Raw genomic sequence first — 21,912 nt, 5'->3', positions numbered from 1 at the left:
TTTCATGCTTATAAACAATATGGACTGGTCCATATAAATCCTCCCTAAGCGATAGGACAAAAACTCCGTCATCAATGTGAACCTTAATATGTTCATTCAAGCAGAAATCAATTGGGACTCTAATAAGGAACCTTGCTATGTCCATATTACATCCAGCTAAAGTATTTTCATCCATACAGATATAGTTTCCCATCAAATTAGCAATTGAAAGGAAAAAGTCCACACTCCAAGCATGGCAAGGGACACCATGAATCCCCATCCTCATCACCCTCTCGGTATCTACATCACCCTTCTACCAAGGTATAATATTTGGAAACCAACGTTTCCACCATGAGCAACCATCACTTAACATCTCTAGAATGAAGCATTCCTCTAACTCCTCCATCAAACAAAGATTTGCCCCTAAAGGAACAATCTTGATTGAGAAAACTCCCTCCATCTCAAAGCGATTTTGAATATTATAAGACTCTCTTGGATGTACCACCTATCCAATATACGCCTTGCTCCATCTTTTCCTAACCTCAAGATTATAAGAAAACACAAGATGATGGGATGCACTCTGCACACAAGCCTTCTTCCCCTCTGCCACCGCTGCTGTAAAAGATTTCCTTCCACCCAAACTCTTGTATCCTTCACACAAACCTCCTTTTGGTGAGACTCCGCTCCATACCTTTGCTGAACCCTAGCATGCTCCTTCCTCAAAGAGTTCCAACGAGAACCTTCCCCAACGTCACCAAAAAAACCCCTCCAGTTGAACCTTGGTTGATTGGCATGGATTTTCTTGCCATCAATCAAGATATTATCAAGCTTAACTCCCAGCAATCTGTTGTCTTCTACCTCTTTAAACCTAGCAAACCTAAAACGCCTCCCCCATTTGCTCCTTCGAGGTGAAATAACGACTTCAACCACATCCCCAATGCATCCGAGAAGCTTGAAGATATCACAAGCCCTAATCCTACATGGAAACTGAGAAAAGAAGAAATATCCTCCTTCGAGTTCCCTTGAATCCCACAGATCGGAAAAACGTCCCACTTATCTACAATGTTCCTAAAGCCTTTCTTACGCACCTGTTTCCACTCCATACCTGCTGCCGAAAGCACATAACCGCCCCGAAGAAGACAGAATAAAAGAACCTAGAGAGAGGGGAGATGTTTCTCTCTCATCCGGGCCCCGAAGGTAATTACTTAGACATAGAAACAGAAAAAGCATACATGATTATATAGGGTTTGGGCCTTAAAATTAGAATCCATATTTTTCAAGGCCTTTTTAGCTCAGTCCTAAAAAGTCCACTATCCATTAGGGTTAGTCCATATGGGCCGTGGGTAGCCCATTAGGCCTGCATAATTATAAATTTTAAAAAATATATTAATATTTATATTATCTTACTCCAAAATAACATATTGATTTTTTTGACTTTCCTAAATTTTATCTCTATTCTATTCAATCTTTCTCTTTTAAATATTATACATTAATATAATCAACATTTTTTCATGTGTTATATTAGTTTTTTTCTTATAATAAATATTCAAGTATTATTTTATACAATTTAGACATATATTGTATTTAGAAACACATTATAGTATTTATAAGAGATAATATAGTACTTAAAAATATATTATGTTTAAATAAAATAATTTTTAATTTTATTTATAATAAATATTATGGAGTTTTTATTTTAATTTTTTTAAATAAAAAAGCTCATTTAGGATCGGGTAGCCCGAAGCCCATTTAGGACCGGACTTGGGTAGTAAATCTCGAGCCCATATTACACAGGACCTTTTTGGCCTAATCCTAAAAAGCCCAGGGCCCACCAGGGCCGGCCCATTTAGGACCCGGAAGCCCATTTGACAACTCTAATAGCAGTCTAAATATCACAAAGGCCATATATATATATATATATATATATATATATATATATATATATATATATATATATATATATATATATATATATATATATATATATATATATATATATATATATATATATATATGTGCTTAAAGTCATAAACCTAGGCTCAACTTAACATTAAGAGGTCCTAAACATGAAGAAAAACTTATGGTAAATGCCAACCTTATATTTTAGAATTCTCAAATGCTACTGGGATCATTACAGTTGTAGAACCCATTAAGGCTTGGCCATAATGTCCTTATATTTTTTTGTATGACAGTGTATGGGGCCATTACTGCCGTAGCAATTACAACTTTGTTGTAATGTCTCTAGGTTTTTATTATGGAGAAATCTCCTTTGTGCATCTTCTCACAGTCTCCTCCTGGTTTCGCTTTAACTTACTATATCTTAACCTCATATTTCTAAAACATCTACAACACAGAGAAACACACAAATAGAGAAGTAATTAGGACAAAATCGGAAGAAAAACACTAGAAATAACAATCAAATCGAACACTTTAAAGCAATAAAATGCTACTTATCATTCATCTTTCGTTGTTTTTCTCGAGGATGTTTCGTGAGAATCTCTTAATGAGGTGTTGAATGAATCTTTACATGAATCTTTTCACGAATCTTTAGAGGTTTCACCAATTGACTCTTCATATGTTGTCTCAACTTATTTACATGATGCATCATAATTTTTCGATGTTGGACTGAGCTTTTGATCTATCGATTCTTCATATGACTTTTCTGATGATGGATTTTCAAAATATCCTTCATATATGCTAAATGTTCTTTTGTTTGATATTTTTGGTGATGATTTTTTAAAATCTTCTTCTTCTAATGATGAAGATCCTTTAGAAGTATTTGATTTTCTTTCCTCATCCTTAACCAATTAAATTAATTCTCTAAGCTTCATGATGATTTTCTTTTTGTTGGATCTTTCTTGAAATTCATCAAATGTTTTTCTATACTAGAAGTCAAGTACTGAATTAGAATTCTAATACCAATTCTCAAATCTTAGATATCTTTTAGATATCACATTTTGATACCAGTTCTTGAATCTTAGACTTCTAATACCAGTTCTTGGTATCTCATTTTATTAGATACATGTGTTTACCATTTTTTTTATCCTAGTTGGACTTCATTGATTTCATTAAGGGTGTCTCACACTTCTTTATTCGTGCTACAATTAAACACATGAAAGAACTCTCTAGTTCTTAACACATTGGTCATCATGTATTTGGCTTGAAATCCAAGTTTCACTTTTTTCTTTTACTCTATGGTCCACAAGTAATTCGGTTTGTCTACTACTTCATTATTTATCAAATGAATATGGACAAAAGGACCATTTAAAACAAAATTTCACAAATCACGATCAATTTGAGTCAAAAATTTTTTAATTCTTTCTTTCCATATATCAAGCCTTTCACCATCAAACAGTGGATGTGTATTTGTGAAAAGTCCCTTATTAAAAACAGAAGAACTGTTTAAAGTCTTCATGCTATCTCCTAGGACGATTAGTCTTATAAAAAAAATTAGAATCCAATGCCACTTGTTAACCAAGTAACTCCAAACACAAGAGAAGGAGGACGGGGGTGAAATGTGTTGATTAAAAAACAATGTCAAATTATGAAAATTTAGTTAGTAAAAACTTTTAAGTTAATATTATAAAACACACAAAGAATAGGCAACATAATAGATGAAATAAATAATGAAGAAGAGATGAAGATATAAAAATATAGCATAAAGAAAATAAAACAATGAATAATGAAGAGATAAAGAAAAGAGAACATGCACCAAAGATTTATGGCTTAATCACTTGCCTACTCTAGTCTCCAAGAGTTTCCTCTTGAGAGTTTCTCTTAAGATGTGAGTTTTTCACAAGTTATGCCCATAAAACTTCTTACAACCAAGCAAAAAATTTCACTAGCTACTCTCACGAATCACACAAAAGGTTTTAACAGGCTAATCTTTAAACCAAACAAGAGATTTTAATAGTTTAATCTTGAAATAAAACAAGAGATTTTTAATTGGCTAATCTCCAAATCAAATAGATCTGTTAACCGACTGAGATCAAGAACCTAACAAAGATGTTAACTAGTTAATCTCAAGAACCAAAAAACAACTTATCTTAAGGATATTGCACAAGAGATAACACCCTATTGAGTAAAACATAAGATAATCACAACACCAATACAATAAAACTCTAATGTACATTTTTCACTCTCGAAGCTCTATGATAACTTTGGTGAGGATTAGAATAAAATGAAGTAGAGGAGAGTAGAAATTTAAAAAGAATATTTCTAAATTTGATTTCTAGTGTAAAATGAAAGTGAGGAGTAGAGATGGAAATTGTACCCATATCCAATGAGTACCTATAAAAAATATCCACAATGGGTAGGGTAAAAGCCCACAAAATGGATATGGACACGCGTAATTATCCGTTAAATAAAGCGGGTATGGATGCGGGTACCTTAGTTCCCATCCGCTCCATACCTGCACAATGTATATTTATATATTTTAATTTATATTATCATATAAAAAATATATGTCTATCTTTTAAAAAGAAAACATCACAACTAAATTGTTACGAATTTTAAGATAAGTGTTCGTTTATTTAATAATTCAACATTAAAATCTTTAAATTTTCCGTTAATTTTGTTAAAAATTTGAAATGATAAGATATTTTTCAATTGATAGATTTATTTTTATTAGAACTGCGGGTAACAAATACAAATATTAAGTATCCTTAGGATATGTGTGCGGGTATAAAAGTTGGTGTCCACGCTGGTATGGGCTCTGGTATAAGGATTTTTTCAAACTTCGGGTATAAGGGCGGGGTACTATAGTACCTTACCCACACTCTACCCATTGTTATCCTTAATGAGGAGAAACCATCTGGTTATAGGAAAATAAATGACTCAAAAAGGAAAAGATTCATGAGCATTTTTAATGACTTAATCGATCATCCCTAATTGTTAATAAATTAAGAGCTTTCAAAAAAATAGAATCCCTAATCCCAAAAAGGAAATCCTTCAATGAATATGTGATTTAATCAATTAAGAGTACTTCTAATAGATTAAGGAGTGTTTTGTCTTGCTCTTATTGATTGTACTAAGTTTTTAATCGATTAGGCAGTGTAAAATACTTCCAAATTGATTAGGAACACTCATTCAATTCCACATAAGAATTGATAGTCTAGTACAGGTTTTAAGGTGTTTTAAAAAATTTAGAGAGGTTTAAAAATATTTTGACATAAGAATTGATAGTCTTGTATAAGTTTTAAGGTGTTTTAAAAATTTTAGAGAGGTTTAAAAATATTTTGAGTGTATGTTGTTTTCGTAATTTGAGAATTGCTCTTATACCTTTATATTAAACTTATCACTCAGACACAGAATCAAAAGAGCTTTGGGTGTTGTCACCATTTGAATTTGATTTGACATCTTGATCTCACAAAGAATATCTTGATTAACAAATGAAGACCTCACATAATATCATTTGATATACAATTAGTCATAATTAAAACCATCATGATCATCTAACAATGGTAATAATTGTATGTACAAACACATAAATACACATAAAAGAAGATTTTTTAAAGTGTGTAGCGAATCAAAATATAAAATTCTAGCCTTCTTATTCTTAATAATTGATTTTTTTAGAAACCAATAAATGGTTTTTTAGAAAGCGATACTTTAATAGTTTAAGTTAGAGCTGTCAAAATGGGCCAGCCTATATGGACCGATCCGTCAGACCCGAAAAATTAAAGGGTTTGAGCCTTAAAATTAGAGTCCATATTTTTCTAGGCTTTATTAGCGCAACTCTAAAAATTCCGCTATCCATTAGGGCTAACCCATGTGGGTCGTGGGTAGCCCATTAGACCTCCATAATATTTATTCCAAAATAGCACATTGAGTTTTCTCTCCTCACTAAATTTTATTTCTATTCTTTTCAATCTTTCACTTTTAAATATTATATATTAACATAATCAACATTCTTGCGTCGTATTATATTAGTTTTTCTCTTATGTTAAATATTCAAGTATTATTTTATATAATTTATAAAAACACATTATAGTATTTATAAGAGATAATATACTACTTAAAAAATATATTATGTTTAAAATAATATAATTTTTAATTTTATTTATAATAAATATTATGGAGTTTTATTTTAATTTTTTTAAATAAAAAAGCCCGTTTAGGACCGGATAACTCGAAGCGCATCTAAGATCGAGTTCGGGTAGTAATTATTGAGTCCATATTAAATTGGGTTTTTTGGCTTAGCCTTAAAAAAGTCCAGAGTCCATCAGGGCCGACCCATTTAGGATCGGGTAGTCCATTTTGACAGCTCTAGTTTAAGTCTTAGAATATTGATTTAAAATAAAGTAAAATTCATGATAAATTTATCATAAAATTTAATTGAAATATACTAAAGATATTTTGAGTTAATCATAATCTTTAAATTTTAATATATATTTTATTTTCTTTTGAATCACAATTAAAATATTATTTATGAATAATTGTAATTCACTGATAATTATAATTAAATTAAAAGTAAAATTTTCAATAGTTATGATTAATTGACATTATAAAATTTATTTGTATTATTAGTACATTACATCAATTAAATTCACTTTATAAAGTTTAAACCATTAATTTACCGCATAAAAAACAAAAAGTTCCAGTTATAAACAAATTATCCCAATGAATTTTAGGCTAAAAAAAAAAAAAAAAAAAAAACATAAAGTTGAACCCAGTTCCGAAATCAAGCGAGTCATCACATTACAATAGAAGGATAAGGTACCCGATAGATAGATAAAGAAAAAGTTTCCGTAACTGTGGGTTTTGGAAATCGAAAACGATAACCTCCAACAATGTTATCTTCTTCGCTCTCATTCCTTCACTCTTGCACATTTCCCTCTTCTTCCTCTTCCTTGTTCACAATTCCATCTCCAAATCCCAATTCTCCGTCTTCTTTATCCTTTGTGGTTGAAGCCAAGTCAAGTACCCGAAGGGAAGACAGAACTGCTCGCCATGTTCGTATCAGGAAGAAGGTAACTAACTCTATTTCTTGTTCTTTTCAGACCTAAATTATCTTCTTTTCTAGGAATTCGGTATAATTTGCTTTTGGTGACTGTGTTACTTGGCCATGACTAGTTTTCTTTAACATATTTTTACTTTGTACTCTTTTCTGACACTATGAATCTACATTTTGTAGTAAATGTTTGTTTGAATGAGGGTTTGATAAACATGATTTTGAACAAGTGGTTTAGCTGAGAAGTGATTTATGTTTGTATGTTTTTATTCCAAAAGCACCTTTTATGGAAAACTTAAGAAGCATGTACACTTCTAGGAGTAGGCTTGTTGCGGTGTCAGACACAAGTCTGTGTCCGACACTGATATGTCACTCGAACGACACGTGATGGAAAAGTCATACATCCAAAAAATGTTTTTATTCTGTGCTTTGATACTCTTTGAATCATTTGAATTAGTGTTTGACACTCGTATGACACTTATAGGACTAGCGTATCGCGATGTCAGACATGGACGTCGGTATCCGACACTTGCGCAAGTGTCTCAAAAAAAAAGTTTTACTTCTTTGCTTTGATATTCTTTGAATCGGTATCCGACACCCGTATTACACTTCTAAGAGTAGGTGTATCGCGGTGTCAAATAGGCGTTGGTGTCTGACTCTTATATGGCACCCATTATGTGTCAGAAAAGTCTGACAAGTGTCGGAAAAGTCAGATAAAGTATTTCGAAAAAAATGTTTTTATCTATGCTTTAACTCTTTTTAAATCAGTGTCTGACATCTGTATAACACTTATACAAGAAGTGTCAGACAATTCTGACAAGGGTTTCAAAAAATAATATGTTTTTTCAATGGTTCAACACACCTTATACATTTTTTTGGAAAAATCTCACATTTAAACAAGTTGGTTGAAGCAATGTTATTAATGAAGAATTAAAGATATTCATTTTGATTAGAATATTTTTAATTCTTTTAGTAATAGATGAATAAAAGATAGTCAAATCTTATCATTTATCATATATATGTAGTAGTGTTGTTGTTGGTGTCCTATATTTTTCCAAGTATCGGTGTCACAGTGTCCGTGTTGTATCCTGTCCCAGAGTCCGTGTCAGAGAGTTCATGCTTCATAGAACTTAGTGTTAGTTTGATTAACCCAGTACTTAAGCTGCTTTTATCAGCTCTGCTCGAAGCAAAGTTTGGTGCAAAATCAATTTTACTTGATAATGGTAAAAAAAGAAGTATTTTTACTAATGTCATGTTTGACAGAAACCTTTGGTTTTGCTTTCTTGTTACATAACATGGAGTGATTATTTAGCTGATCTTATGTAATCAATGCAAATGTGCTTGATGATCTCCATTTTCATCGAGAAGAAATTCGTCACAGGCCATCGAGATTTAGGATTACCTGTGATGATTCAATGAGAACGAGGACGCAACTAAACTAATAAAAATAACAACCAGGCCTTATCTGACTAAGTGAATAAACAAACAAATTTGTAAAATTGTGAGCTTTTGTGGAGAAGTTTATATTTAACTGTCCAATGATTTACGGATAGAAGAAACGAAAGAAAGTAACAAGGGAAGATAGAGGAGCAGGCATTTAGATTACTTCGAGTTTTAGTATCGCGACAAATGTGCGTGATAATACAAAAGTGCATAACCGTTTTTTGTAATCGTTCGTTGCTGAGATGATATCTGTTAAGTTGGAAATCTGTTACGATGAATAATGCAGTGCATTTTCTATTTTGGAATTGTTTTTCTGATATTTTAGGTTGAAGGAACACCCGAAAGACCAAGATTGTCTGTCTTCCGATCCAACAAGCATCTCTTTGTCCAGGTGATTGATGACACAAAGATGCATACAGTTGCTTCAGTTTCCACAATGCAGAAGGCAATTGCTGAAGAGTTCAACTACACCTCTGGCCCAACAATTGTAAGTTTGCAAGATGCTGTTACGGTTCACTGTTACAATAAGTTCAACCAAGCAAATCATCTTCAAAAACTACTCAATATTTGCATTAGAAAAGTTTATATTCACTTAAGACCTTCCTTTCATTATTCAACTTCACAAGTCTCTAATTGAACATATATATAAAGACATTTCTTCATTTTTGTTTGGTTAATGATGATCCTTATTCATTCAAATTGTTTGGTTTTAGGAAGTAGCAAAGAGGGTGGGTGAGATCATTGCAAAATACTGTCTGGCGAAGGGAATCACAAAAGTAGCCTTTGACCGTGGTGGTTACCCGTATCATGGCCGTGTTAAAGCTCTCGCTGATGCGGCTCGCGAACATGGCCTGGAGTTCTAAAATGAGCACTCTCTTTGTATTTCATGTTTAATTTTCTATCTCAAGGAAAAACAGTTTTTTTAATGGCATTTCCTCGCTTCCAAGTGACTTTATTATGGCTAAACTACTCCTATTTAATATATATCTATCCATTTTTTTATATGTTTAGATGTATACACCTGTCGCAGTCAAAGTTGTCAAAATCTCGATCTAGATCTTAAAATCTTACAATTTTGCGATCTCACTCCCCCAACAATCTAAATCTTAAGTAGAATCGTGCGTTGTAACAAAAAAAATCTTGAAATTGTTGATTTTGTGCAATTGTGCCACTTTTGGCAACGATCGGCCTTTTTAATTTTGGCAACGATCGGCCTTTTTTTGGCTATCGCCATTACAAGCCGAAAAAGATGGCAAGATGCAGAAGCGCAACAATTATGTTTTGGTGGCGATCATTTTCCAACAAACACGCTTACCAAAATATAATGTAAAAACACTTTATTTTATGTTTTAGTAGCATCTTACAAATTTTTACTACAATGTTTTACAATTTTACTACCTCCTCTCAATGTTACAAAAATGATTAAGTATGTGTTTGGTTTAGCGTTAAAAACCAAATCACAGTAAAAAAAACCACATCGCAATACAAAAAAATGTGAAAATTATGAAGCTACTATTTGGAGCTTTTGAGCTGATGTGATTTTTTAACAAGATTTTGATAAAGTAGACAGAAATCCAAACACATACTAAGTAAGATCTTCCGATCTTAGTCACAATATCGTGTTATACGATCTTACCATATCATGATCTTGAGCAATATTCAGATCTTGACAACCTTGGTCGCAATAATATCGATAGGGGCTTGCGTATCAGAAGTGTCAAAATCTCAAATGAATTGTGTTGGAACGATTGGCTGACTATTTAAGTCGCTTGGTTCTTATTAGCTATCTATATAGCTTAACATATAATGCTTTCTGTTCCAAAGAAAAAACAGGCAGGAAAAAGATCGAATCGAAGATATCATAAAAGTATATTTTCGAACATTAACACAGTGATAATTAGTTGTCTACAAACAGTCAAATACAAGAAAAACAATTACAAATGTGTGATCTAAGCAGAAAGCATTCTTTCTAGACATGGCCAGAAACATGCATCTTCCAAGTCACACTTCTTACAACTTCAGGTTCAGTAGTGATGTCTTCAGAACATGAAAAACAACAGTTACATTAGTTTATATAGTAGTTCTACATGCATACAGACAGAACACACCAACCAACACAAGAATTCTGCTCAAGAGGCAGATATAGTTGGCTGAAATTCTTCGTTTGGCCCCTTCAACGAAACCGAATCTGGCGAATTCTCAGAGCAGAAGTTGTTCTCAATGTTGTCAGCCACCTTTGTTATCGGCGAAGACGGATAAGGTGCTTTACTACCCAACCTGTAATAAACAAACATGTTCCGAGTATGAATACTAGTACATCATGACAATCATACAAAAAATATGAAACTCTAAACTGATTAATATATAGTACCTGTCTCGCCGCTTCTCAAGAAACCTTTGAAGTGAATGTCTGCGTGCTATTGGAAATTCTGACAAGAAATATCAAGAAAAAAACAAGAACATATGAGTTTATGTTACATTAACGGTCTATTTGGTTCAAACAGTTTCTGAATACTTTAAAACGTAATTATTTAAAAGATTATCATCTAATTCTAGAATAATAATAATAATAACGAAATTCAAACCTTGCAGCCTGCAGACGGAACTCTTCTTTGCAGGAAAGCAGAGTGCCTGCGATGAAGCGATATTATCCGTTGCAGCAAGTGGAGAAGAGGGCCTTGAGGGCATAGGTGAAGGAACAGGAGACTGTTTCACAATATTCTTCGTTTCCGTAGACTTGGCAGAAGCAGAAGCCATGAGCATTATTTCTTGCATCTGTTAGTGAATTAGAGAAAGTCAAAATATGATTTTGATTGTATCGTAATCATCTCATAGTGCAGCATAGAGCTACCTTTTCTGCTGGAATTCCGTTATAGATACAGATATTCCCGTTATAGAAGATGGTAAGCTGATTTGTACTAGGAAACGCCTCGTTCATTCGAGATGCTGCCATCGACCTAATAGAGAGAATAATAATAATAGGGGTAATAAACTAATAATGATAAACTTGATCGATAAAATAAAATACAAAGCATAAAATAATGCAACGTGGCCGTGATTGAGGCTACATCGACCGCATTTGACCTTGTTTTTCCACAATAGGCATGTAGAAGCTTCTCAGTCCCTCTGAAACATATGCGAGGGACTAAGCCATTACATGGGATCATCATCATAAAGTTTTGTCCCTCTTCAATCTGGTTACATGCAACTTTCATCAACTTATGCCTAAAACGTCTTTATGTGTTAAACTCATCAAAACAAGAAAGGCAAATTATGCCGGCCTTGACAAACATTGTGAATTGTGATGTGTGAGGCTAGCAATGACTTCATACAAAACAGAACACGGAGCCTCCTTTTGACGTACACATCTTTAGAAGAACGGACACATGACACAACACACAGCACAGACACCAGACGCAACACTAAGACCTATAATAATCTTAAAATGTGAAAATCATTCAATATAATCACATATATTTTGGTCTTTATATGACCCTCACACAAACACATGTCGAACACCAGACACGTCTTCAATTCCTACTCACAGATCTACATAGCTCTGCTGCATGTTCCACCTAGTAGAACACTACAATCATCCTAACTAACAAGTTCCCTCAACTCCTTAGAACAATTTCAATTCAGAGAACTAAGGGTTACACAATTATATTTGCAGTTGTATCACACAAAATTGAAACAATTCAAGGCACAATAAATTGAAAAGAAAAAAAACCATAGTTATTATTCATCTCATGCATTTTCAGCCCTCAAAATAATTGCAAACTAAAAAAAAAAACAGAAACAAAAATAAAAGGGTAAAGTAAGCCACATAAAAAATCAATAACCAAAAACATGATTTTTATGTTAAAAACATCAAAAACTCACTTGTTTGCTGAAGAATTCACCATTGACCCATCATCCATGTTGGAACTAACACCATCAACAGCAACAGGAGAAGATTCTAGACCCCTAAACTCCTCAGGCTCAACCTTGACAGAGACACCATCCATCTCTTGAAGAACCCAACAAATAGATCACCAGAATTCAGAGAAGACAAGACTTAAAGGAAAGAGTTTTGACCACAAATTCTGCAAAGTTATTCAATTTCAATGGTTTTAGAAAGGTGGTTTGATTCCTTTTAGAATATTGTAATAGCCAGCTATGATTATTTGTGGTTACTTTTAAGCAACATGTGTTTTTTGTGCTTTCTATATTGGTCTATTTGTTTATGTTCCTTTTATGTTTCTTGGTTTCAATCCTGTCTGTTTCTAACTACAATACTATTATTTTGAATAAAAATAACTATGTGGCTATTTGACCTTTCGAAACGTGTCCTAAGTTTGTTGTTGCTTCATTTTTTTTTCTTTTTTCTTTGGAGTTGATTTTGTTTTATTAATTATTATGTTTAATTATAATTTTGATTTTCTATTTTAATTTTTTAAATTATTAATTGATTAATATATTTGATCTATATATAAATTAGATATATCAATTATTTAATAAATTTTAAAAAATAAATTTATTTATAAAGAGAGAGTGTAGTTTTTAATTTTAAATTTAACTCATAATTTTACATTTATAATTTAATAATAGAAAATTTCTCACCCCATTCCATAGTGTTTAGGCGCACCACCGAATTGATAAATTTGTCCTCGTGTTTCCGTAGATGGATTTCCGGAAGCACCCCTTTTTTGTTTACATTTACTTTGTTCCGTAGATGCACCTACGGAAGCATTCCGTGGATCCATCCACAGAAGCAGACAAGAACATAAGCATTTTAAACCATAAAATATTATCTGGGTGCACCATATCTATTTTGCCAAAAATCACACAGAATTACAAAATGTTGGAAAAAAACTGCAGGGACTATTCCGTAGATCCATCTACGGAAGTGTTCTTCCTCAACACAAAAAAAATTGCAGGGACTATTCCGTAGATCCATCTACGTTACATTTCTGAACAGAAAATGATTGATAATGTGAATAATGTAGTGGTTGAAAGTGATTATTTACCTCAAATTCAAACTCTTCTAGCTCCCTTTGATTTGTTGCACCAAAAAGTTTGAGTCTTGGAGTGATATAAGGTATTGATGAAGTAGGGTTTTTAGGGTGTGGAGTATGTGGTGTTTGGAGAAATGAAACATTTGAGGGAGTGATCATGCTGGTTCAAACTATATCAGACACTTCCGTAGATGCATCTACGAAAGAATGTGGCGCTAAGAGCATTCCGTAGATGCATCTACGGAATAATCTCTGAACTGATTTTATGTGTATTTTCTCCCAATATATACTAGTATATTACGTTTCCGTAGATGCATCTATGGAAGGAATCAAATTTTTTCAAAATATGAGGTGCTTCCGGAGATCCATTTACGGAAGCTGGGGGTAAAAATGAAAATTCCTGTGGTGTGTAAGAGATTCATGAGGTTGGTTGAGAAATTTTCTAATAATATATCTATTTCTTAATGACATGTTATTTGTGAAAATTTCGGGACTAATAATTTAGTAAAATATTGTTAGAAAAGAACAACCATAAATTTTAAAGGGTTAATACCATTTTACCTACATGCAATATAGACGAGATTCGATTTACCCTTTTATAAAAAAAATGTGTATCCCTCCTTAAAATGTGAAAATTCTATGTCTTTTGCCTCCTAAGGACACAAGTTATCCCTATAAAAAAAATTATTTACCCCCCAAATTAAGTGTTAAAATTTTACGTTTATGAGGGAATTAAAAAAAAATTATAGGGGAAAAATCAATTTTTTATAGGAAAAATTAAAACTCGCTACAAAGGTAGGGGTAGGGAGTATCGTATATTTAACTCAATTTTAAATATGAAATTGTGAGGAAAGATAAGAAATGTTTGACTTTAGAATAAAGAGATTAATTTCATAATTGAAATAGAACAGAAGATCAAAATTGTTATTAAGCTTAACTTTTTACTTTTTGTATTAGGTTAGCTAGAGGTCTAATAGCTAAGATCCTTTTCATTTCAAATCTATTCTAGCCTAATGTATAAAAATCAATTCACACATAAAAGCAAGGTATATTCTATGATCTCTATTTTTCTTCATATTCATCTTGAATCTTGAACTGGTTTGATCGATGGAGTGTTTATCTTGTTGGTCTATCTCGTGCGGTCGTGACGGAGATTAACACCACTGTTTCAAGATCATAAGTTCTCCAACTGCATTCATTTCTAGTTCCCGAATGGAACAATGGCGTCGTATGTGAGAATCAACATTTGCTCTCCAACTCCATCGTTTGCTACCTTCTTAGATCCCAGAATCTTTGACTCCCTCAAGAACTCCACGAAACAACAGAAGAAAGGATTCTAGATCAGGATCTCGATCTACACCAAGATTAAAGAGGGCTGAAGGAGTTTTCCTTGAAGATCATGTTGAGGATTCATGATCCATCTTTCGATCTAACATGGCTTATACTTCTCGTCGTTACGTGGTCCTTAGTATGCCACATCGAAGATACAAAGGGTTCATAGTTAAAGTCAGACCGTAGATCTGCTATTGAAATGCCTCCTACATGTACCAAAGGATTTCCATCTGATGAAAAGAGGTATTCTCAGGCCGGATCCAACAGGTCAAGGTGAAGCTCGCTATATCCTTCCTTTGTCGCTTGGGCCAGTCATGAAATAGAGGTTCATGAAACACGCTCAGGGGAAAGCACACAGACTCTGGTTTCAAGGAGACTGGTCAACGATAATCTTAGATTCAGGGTAGCCATTTCAAATGAAAGACTAGACTGAAAGAACTATCCAAACTACTTCTGCATGAGACAAAGAGACGAGTCTCTCAAAGAACATCGTCCATTCAAATAAGGAGTCGACTCATTCGAAGTTGGAGTCGACTCCTAAGGGCAAGGGAGTTTACCCATACTTCCTAGGAATAGACTCCTTTTTGACAAAAAACAATTTTTCAAAAACAAGTTCACTAGAAGTCAAGACACAGCACATGGAGTCGACTCCTTTGTGTTATATATCGACTCCAGATGCGTGGGAGTCGACTCCTTATGGCAGGGAAAAAATTTGAAAACTCTTTTAGTGGGAGTTGACCCACAGCTCGAGGGAGTCGACTCCTTCGCATTGTGTATCGACTCCAAGGGGCTAGGTGTCGACTCCTTTTGACCAGAGAGTTATTTTTCAAAAAATATTTCAGTTGGAGTTGACTCCTACCACGGGTGAGTCGACTCCAAGCATGATTTTTCATAAAAATGCATATTTTTGACATTTTAAACTAGTCCAAAAACTTATGACTTGATCTAGAAGTGTCCTTAGATGAAAATGTAACCTAGACATAGAGAGATAAGGTCAAATGTACAAATACTACATAATTCCTAGTTTTAACATCATTCAAAACATCTAAGAGATGATATTGCTTTCATATACCCCTCTTTTCGATGATGGAAAAATATACGACATATTTGTAGCCTCTTATCATGTATCCCCTTGAATATGTGCATCTTCGTTTTAATATTTGCAACCAAACGTCGTTCTTGCTTGCATAAATTCTCTCCCTTTGACAACATGAAAAAGAGAAAAACACTCAACAAAACACATACCACTTAGTGGCGCTGCCGAGAGGTATGTCATGAAATACTTGTGATGATGAAATAAAAATGATTAGAACATGAAGTCACTATAAGCATATGGATTTAAAACACTCATAGGTTAATCAACAAATTTTTTGGAAGTGAACAAAACATAAGGACCTTGTACTCTGCTTGACTTTTACAGTCCGTAAATCCAAAACATAAGGATTATTCTAACAACACCTCTCCGAGTCCAAAGGTGGGGGGGGGCCTCTACTTCCACTACTGTACTAAACTTGACTAAGAAATCCTTTAGTTCCTGGGACATGGTGCTGCTTCTGGGTATTAAAGAAATATCTATTACGAGAGTTTAACTACCCACACTACCATCATTTTATCTAGGTTCGATTTCTTTAGTACTTGTTTGATGGGGTAGTTGGTCTTTACGATGATTGGGTGTCCTTGAAAATAAGTCCTTAGCTTCCCCGCTGTGATTACGGTCGCTAAAGCCAAATGTTCTATCTTCTCATAACGTAGCTCGACCCCTTTTAAGACCTTGTTATCGAAGTAAACTAGTCTTTCTCCTTCGTCTTTTTCCTAGACTAAGATTGAGCTTATGGTATTGGTAGTGATTGATCAATAAATTTACAAGGGAAATTCCTTCTTTGGGTGAGTGATTATGGAAAGGGTTTCCAAAATTTTTTTAACTCCTAAAAATCCCCTTCACACTCTTCATTTCATTGAAAGCTTGCTGACTTTTATTTATTGTTGCAAAGAAATGGATGGATTTATCACATATACTTGATAAAAAACCATATAGTGTTTTGATTCTCCCAGTTAAATATTTCACCTCCTTCATTGAAGTCAGGCTTTTCATATATATGTTCACATGCCACTTATCTAGGTTTGACTTAATTCTTGACCTTATTAACATGGAACCTAGAAATTTCCACGCTAGTACCCAAAACAAGCATTTGTTCAGGTTCAAGCTCATATGCTTTTCTTCATGAATTCCAAAGTTTCCTTCAAATCTTCTCTGCGTCATCCTTCATCTAGGGTCTTGACTACCATATTGTCAATGTAAACCTCTAATTTTTGACCATCTCCTCGAAGAAAATGGTGTGCATCAACCTCTGATATTTCTTACATGTGTTTTTTAACCCAAATGGCATGACCTCATAATATAAGTTGTTGCAATTAGTCATGACTGTTGTTTTAGGTGCACCATTGAGGTTCATTCTTATCTAAATATAACCCGGACATGCATCCATAAAGATAAACACCCAGAACCCGGAAGTACCATCAATTAATTTGTCAATGATCGATAATGGATAAAGGTCTTTGGGGCATGCTTTGTTAAGATCGGTGAGTGGTTTGATGGCTTTTTAGGAACGATTTGTATGGTCTTCACTTCCTCCACAGGGTTCTCCCGTGGATCTAGTCCATATAGTTTTACTTTTTCAGAACTATATTGAAAGGGTGATTCTTCCTTGCCACTCTTTCTCAACTTAAAATTGTCTTGGTAACACCTTGTTGCTATATCCTTATCACACTTGATTGCCCCTAATTCACCTTTTACTTAAAGGGTATTTCAAAGTTAAGTAAAAAGTTAATAATGCAGCTTTCAGGGCACTGAAGTCATGTTAGCCAATGATGATATTGTACGAGGAAGGGGCATTCAACACCATATATCTCACTTTAATGGTCTTTCTGCTTCCTCTATTTCCAAAGGTAGTTAAAATGGTTACATACCCCTTGTCATGCACATGTTCTTCTTAAAAAATAATCAGTGAGCCCTTGAAAGGTTGGAGGAGCTCATGGTCTATTTTAAAACCTTCGAAAGCATCCAGTAAAGGACGTCACCAAAGCTTCTGGGATCTACCAAAAACTCTTTTGACATTTTAGTCATGAATTTGAAAGTTGATTACCATCAGATCATCCTCGTGGGGTATGATTTCCTCACATCGTTGTTGGAAAAACTGATTTCTGGAGAGGGGATTCCTTTATCAATGAGCGCAACCTTTGCAATGGGCGTCACTTGTCAAGCATACTCTTTCCTGGATGAACAAGACTCTCCACTTCTTGTGAAGTCTCTAACTATGGTATTCAACGTGTGATATTTTTGGCCAGACTCGGGACCTTTCTCAATACTTCGGCAAAATTCTTTTTGCGGAGAGGTTTTTCTTGCCAAACCTTGTGAATTTCCCTTTACATATCTTGCAGGAGCCTTTCTTGAAATAATTTTTCAATATCCAACTACAAATAGTGGAATCATCGGTATGATGTCACCTTATCTAATGATGTTTAAACCATTTATCCATACCTCTTTCCATGGAATCTCCTTTAAGGGAGTGAGGTTCAAGGATGATCTTGGTATGGTAGACATCTTGAAGGATCTTCTCCTTCCTTGTGTTTAATGGGGTGAAGAGATTTAATGTCTTTTGGGAAAGCTTCAAGATAGATTTCTTCCAAACCGGTATCACATTCTGATTCCTCCAATGTTCAACTATCTGAGATTTTTTCCTACCTTGTTCTTTGATGTCTTTGGTTCTTTTATCGATATTTATTTTCTCTCCCTTGATATAGAAATCTCCCCGACCATGATTTCCTACTTTAAGAATTCTAGATTTTTGTGTTAGGGACTTACTAAAGTGCCCGACTTTGAGATCATTCTAGAAGGCCCCTACAAATATCTCCTAGTTTGGATGAATGACCTTGATGGTTTCTTTATTAAACCAAGCCAAGTATTGTCGTAATGACTCACAATGACCTTGGCGAAAATTAAAAAGACTTGTGGTGGAAACCTTCCCATATTTACTAGATGAAAACTAATGAATCATCTTCTTCGTTAGGTCCTGGTAACTTATTATTGAAAATCTTGGGATGCTTGTATACTATCTAAGGGACGCTTCTTATAATGTCCCCGGCATCAAATTTCACTTAAGGGAGTTAGTCCCCCCTATGATAGTCATTTTTGTGTTGATAGTGACGATATGCTCTTAAGGATCACTCTTAACATCGAACGTCGTCAAGAGAGGTGGCTAGAAATTGTCAAAGACGTGGGCTTTGATATTGCTAGTATATATATGATCTCATGGGCTCTATATCTATAAAACCAATAGATTGGCATTAAGATTCATGTCTCCTTGTCTACATGAGACCAATTAATGGGAATCAAGTGTTAGAACAAGAATTGTTCTGATCAATATTCTTAGTTTTGATGATAACAATGTATATGAATTTTTATTAAGACAATGTGGTATTCTAATCCTATGCATTTTCCATTTCAGGAAATATATAAAGAGTATGCACAAAATCAGCGCAATAAGCACTGACTCAGAAGGTTCAGTATGCAACATCAGAACATGCTCTCGCAAGACATCAGAAGATGGTCAAGCAGAATCAGAACATAGTCTATTGAAGCATCAGAAGAACTTGAGATCAGAAGCAGAAGCACTGAAGTTCTTATGGTATCACGCTAGAAGCTCTTCAAAGTCAGAAGATAAGAAGATGCTCTGCACCAAGCTGTTTGACTCTGATTAATTCAAACGTTGTATCTACAAACATCAGATCAGAAGCAAGTACAAGATGGCAGGCTACGCAGACTGACAAAAGGAACGTTAGAAGCGATTAAAAGCAAAGTCAGTTAAAGCAGGAAAAGCAAGGCTCAAGGTAGTTGACAAAAGAGTGAAAAATTAAATGCAATGTTGTACGGATCACGCAACACATTAAATGCTCCCAACGGTCATCTTCTCAAAACGCCTATAAATAGTGAAGTTCTGATCAGAAGCAAGGTTAACCAATTCACTAACAACTTTCCAATCTTGCTGAAACGCTGCTGAATCAAAAGCTATCAAACTTCATCTTCAACCTCACTTCATTGTAATATCTTAGTGAGATTTAAGCTTAGAACTTAAGAGAAATATCACAGTTGTGATTATAGCTTATTAAGAAGCATTGTAATACTCTTGTAACATTTGTTTACATTCATTTGTAAAGGAACTAGAGAAGATAAAGTTGTGATCGGATTCTTTAGAAGTCTTAGAGGGTATCTAAGCATTGATTTCCTAGAGTGACCAGGTTGTGATCAGAATACTCTAGAAGACTTAGAAGGTACCTAAGTGGAAAACTATTGTAATCAAGGTTGATTAGTGGATTAAATCCTCAGGTGAGGTAAATCACTCTAAGGGGGTGGACTGGAGTAGTTTCGTTAACAACGAACCATGATAAAAATCATTGTGCAATTGTTTTTATCTTAAGAGTTTTTTAAAGTCACACTTATTCAAACCCCCCCTTTCTAAGTGTTTTTCTATCCTTCATCAAGTCTTTGACTTTTTTGTCTTAGACTGACCACTTATGGCTATTGATACACCTTGAATGCTTTACCAGTGTGTTAAAGTGTATCAATCAAAAGTAAAATATGTTAGCTCTAGGATGACATGCTCTGCGTAGCTCGTTAAGTTAAACTAACCTTCAATTGGCATCAGAGCGCCGGTTCTAAGGTGCAAGCACTTAACCGTGTTAGAAAAGATTCAGGAAGAGAAAAACACATAGTTTAGATGGCTGGTGAGACTCCAACACCTACTTCTACATCTGGCTCTGCTGAGCAATACAATGGAAATGGTAACAATGGTTATACTAGACGACCAGTATTCGATGGTGAAAACTTTGAATATTGGAAAGATAAACTTGAAAGTTACTTTCTTGGATTAGATGGTGACTTATGGGATCTTCTGGTGGATGGTTACAAACATCCAGTGAAAGCTAGTGGTGTAAAGCTGACAAGACAAGAAATGAGTGATGATCAAAAGAAGCAATTCAAAAATCATCACAAGTCAAGGACGGTTTTGCTGAATGCTATCTCTCACGCTGAATATGAGAAGATATCTAACAGGGAAACTGCCCATGATATATTTGAATCATTGAAAATGACTCATGAGGGAAATGCCTAAGTCAAAGAGACTAAAGCTCTTACCTTGATCCAGAAATATGAAGCCTTCAAGATGGAGGATGATGAAAACATTGAGAAAATATTCTCAAGATTTCAAACATTAATTGCTGGATTGAGAGTTCTTGACAAGGGATATACTAAAGCTGATTATATCATCAGAAGCTTGCCCAGTATATGGGGACCCATGGTGACTGCATTCAAGATAGCAAAGGATCTGAATGAAGTCTCTTTGGAAGAGCTGATCAGCGCCCTGAGGAGTCATGAAATAGAGCTGGATGCAAATGAACCTCAGAAGAAAGGTAAGTCTATTGCATTAAAATCTATTTATAAAAAATGCACTAACGCTTTTCAGGCTGAAGAAGAAGATTCTGAAGAATCAGAATCAGAAGAAGAAGATGAACTGTCCATTATTTCCAGAAGGGTAAACCAACTCTGGAAGAGAAAGCATAGGAAGTTCAAGAACTTCAAAAGTTATAAGAAGCTTGAAAAAGGAGAATCATCTGGAAGCAGAAGATATGACAAGAAGAAAGTCACTTGCTTTGAGTGCAATGAGCCAGGTCACTACAAGAGTGAGTGTCCAAAGCTTCAGAAGGAGAAGCCCAAGAAGAGGTTTCATAAGAAGAAAGGTCTTATGGCAACTTGGGATGATTCAGATTCATCTGAATCAGAATCAGACTCTGAAGCGAGCAGGCAAACATTGCACTGATGGCCACAGTTGATGATGGATCAGAATCTACATCAGAATCAGATTCTGAAGAGGTATTTTCTGAACTATCTAGAGAAGAGTTAGTTTCCAGTTTAACAGAACTTATGGAACTCAAGGCTCATCTTAGTATCAAATATAAAAAGCTGAAAAAGCTATTTGAATCTGAAACTAAGAAGCTGGAAGTGGAAAATTCTGAACTGAAGGAAAAAGTTTTAAAATTATCCAAATATATTGGATCTCCTTCTGACTCAGAAAAGTCCATTCCTAGTCTGAACCATATTCTGAAAGAATATGACTTGAGCTTTAGAAAGTTCTTATCTAGAAGTATTGGAAGAAG

The 21,912-nt window shown here is 34.3% G+C and overlaps 2 protein-coding genes across 2 annotated transcripts; one reads left to right on the top strand and one right to left on the bottom strand.

The window, feature by feature from the left end:
- The first annotated feature begins 6,663 nt into the window (after nucleotides 1-6,663).
- Nucleotides 6,664-9,376, top strand: LOC131594678 (large ribosomal subunit protein uL18c-like). The gene is made up of 3 exons (XM_058866864.1): nucleotides 6,664-6,950; nucleotides 8,700-8,861; nucleotides 9,088-9,376. The coding sequence occupies exons 1-3, from the start codon at nucleotides 6,771-6,773 to the stop codon at nucleotides 9,235-9,237; spliced, it is 492 nt and encodes a 163-aa protein (XP_058722847.1). The 5' UTR covers nucleotides 6,664-6,770; the 3' UTR covers nucleotides 9,238-9,376.
- An 855-nt stretch (nucleotides 9,377-10,231) lies between these two features.
- Nucleotides 10,232-12,590, bottom strand: LOC131594677 (protein TIFY 3B-like). Its single transcript, XM_058866863.1, has 5 exons — nucleotides 12,257-12,590; nucleotides 11,226-11,331; nucleotides 10,960-11,149; nucleotides 10,746-10,803; nucleotides 10,232-10,651 (listed from the first exon to the last, which is right to left on the bottom strand). The coding sequence occupies exons 1-5, from the start codon at nucleotides 12,379-12,381 to the stop codon at nucleotides 10,504-10,506; spliced, it is 627 nt and encodes a 208-aa protein (XP_058722846.1). The 5' UTR covers nucleotides 12,382-12,590; the 3' UTR covers nucleotides 10,232-10,503.
- Nucleotides 12,591-21,912: the final 9,322 nt, after the last annotated feature.

Source organism: Vicia villosa, linkage group LG4 (assembly GCF_029867415.1).
Source record: "Vicia villosa cultivar HV-30 ecotype Madison, WI linkage group LG4, Vvil1.0, whole genome shotgun sequence".
NCBI lineage: Eukaryota > Viridiplantae > Streptophyta > Magnoliopsida > Fabales > Fabaceae > Vicia > Vicia villosa.
The sequence above is the reverse complement of the archived record's forward strand: the minus strand, read 5'-3'. Positions and strand labels throughout refer to the sequence as shown.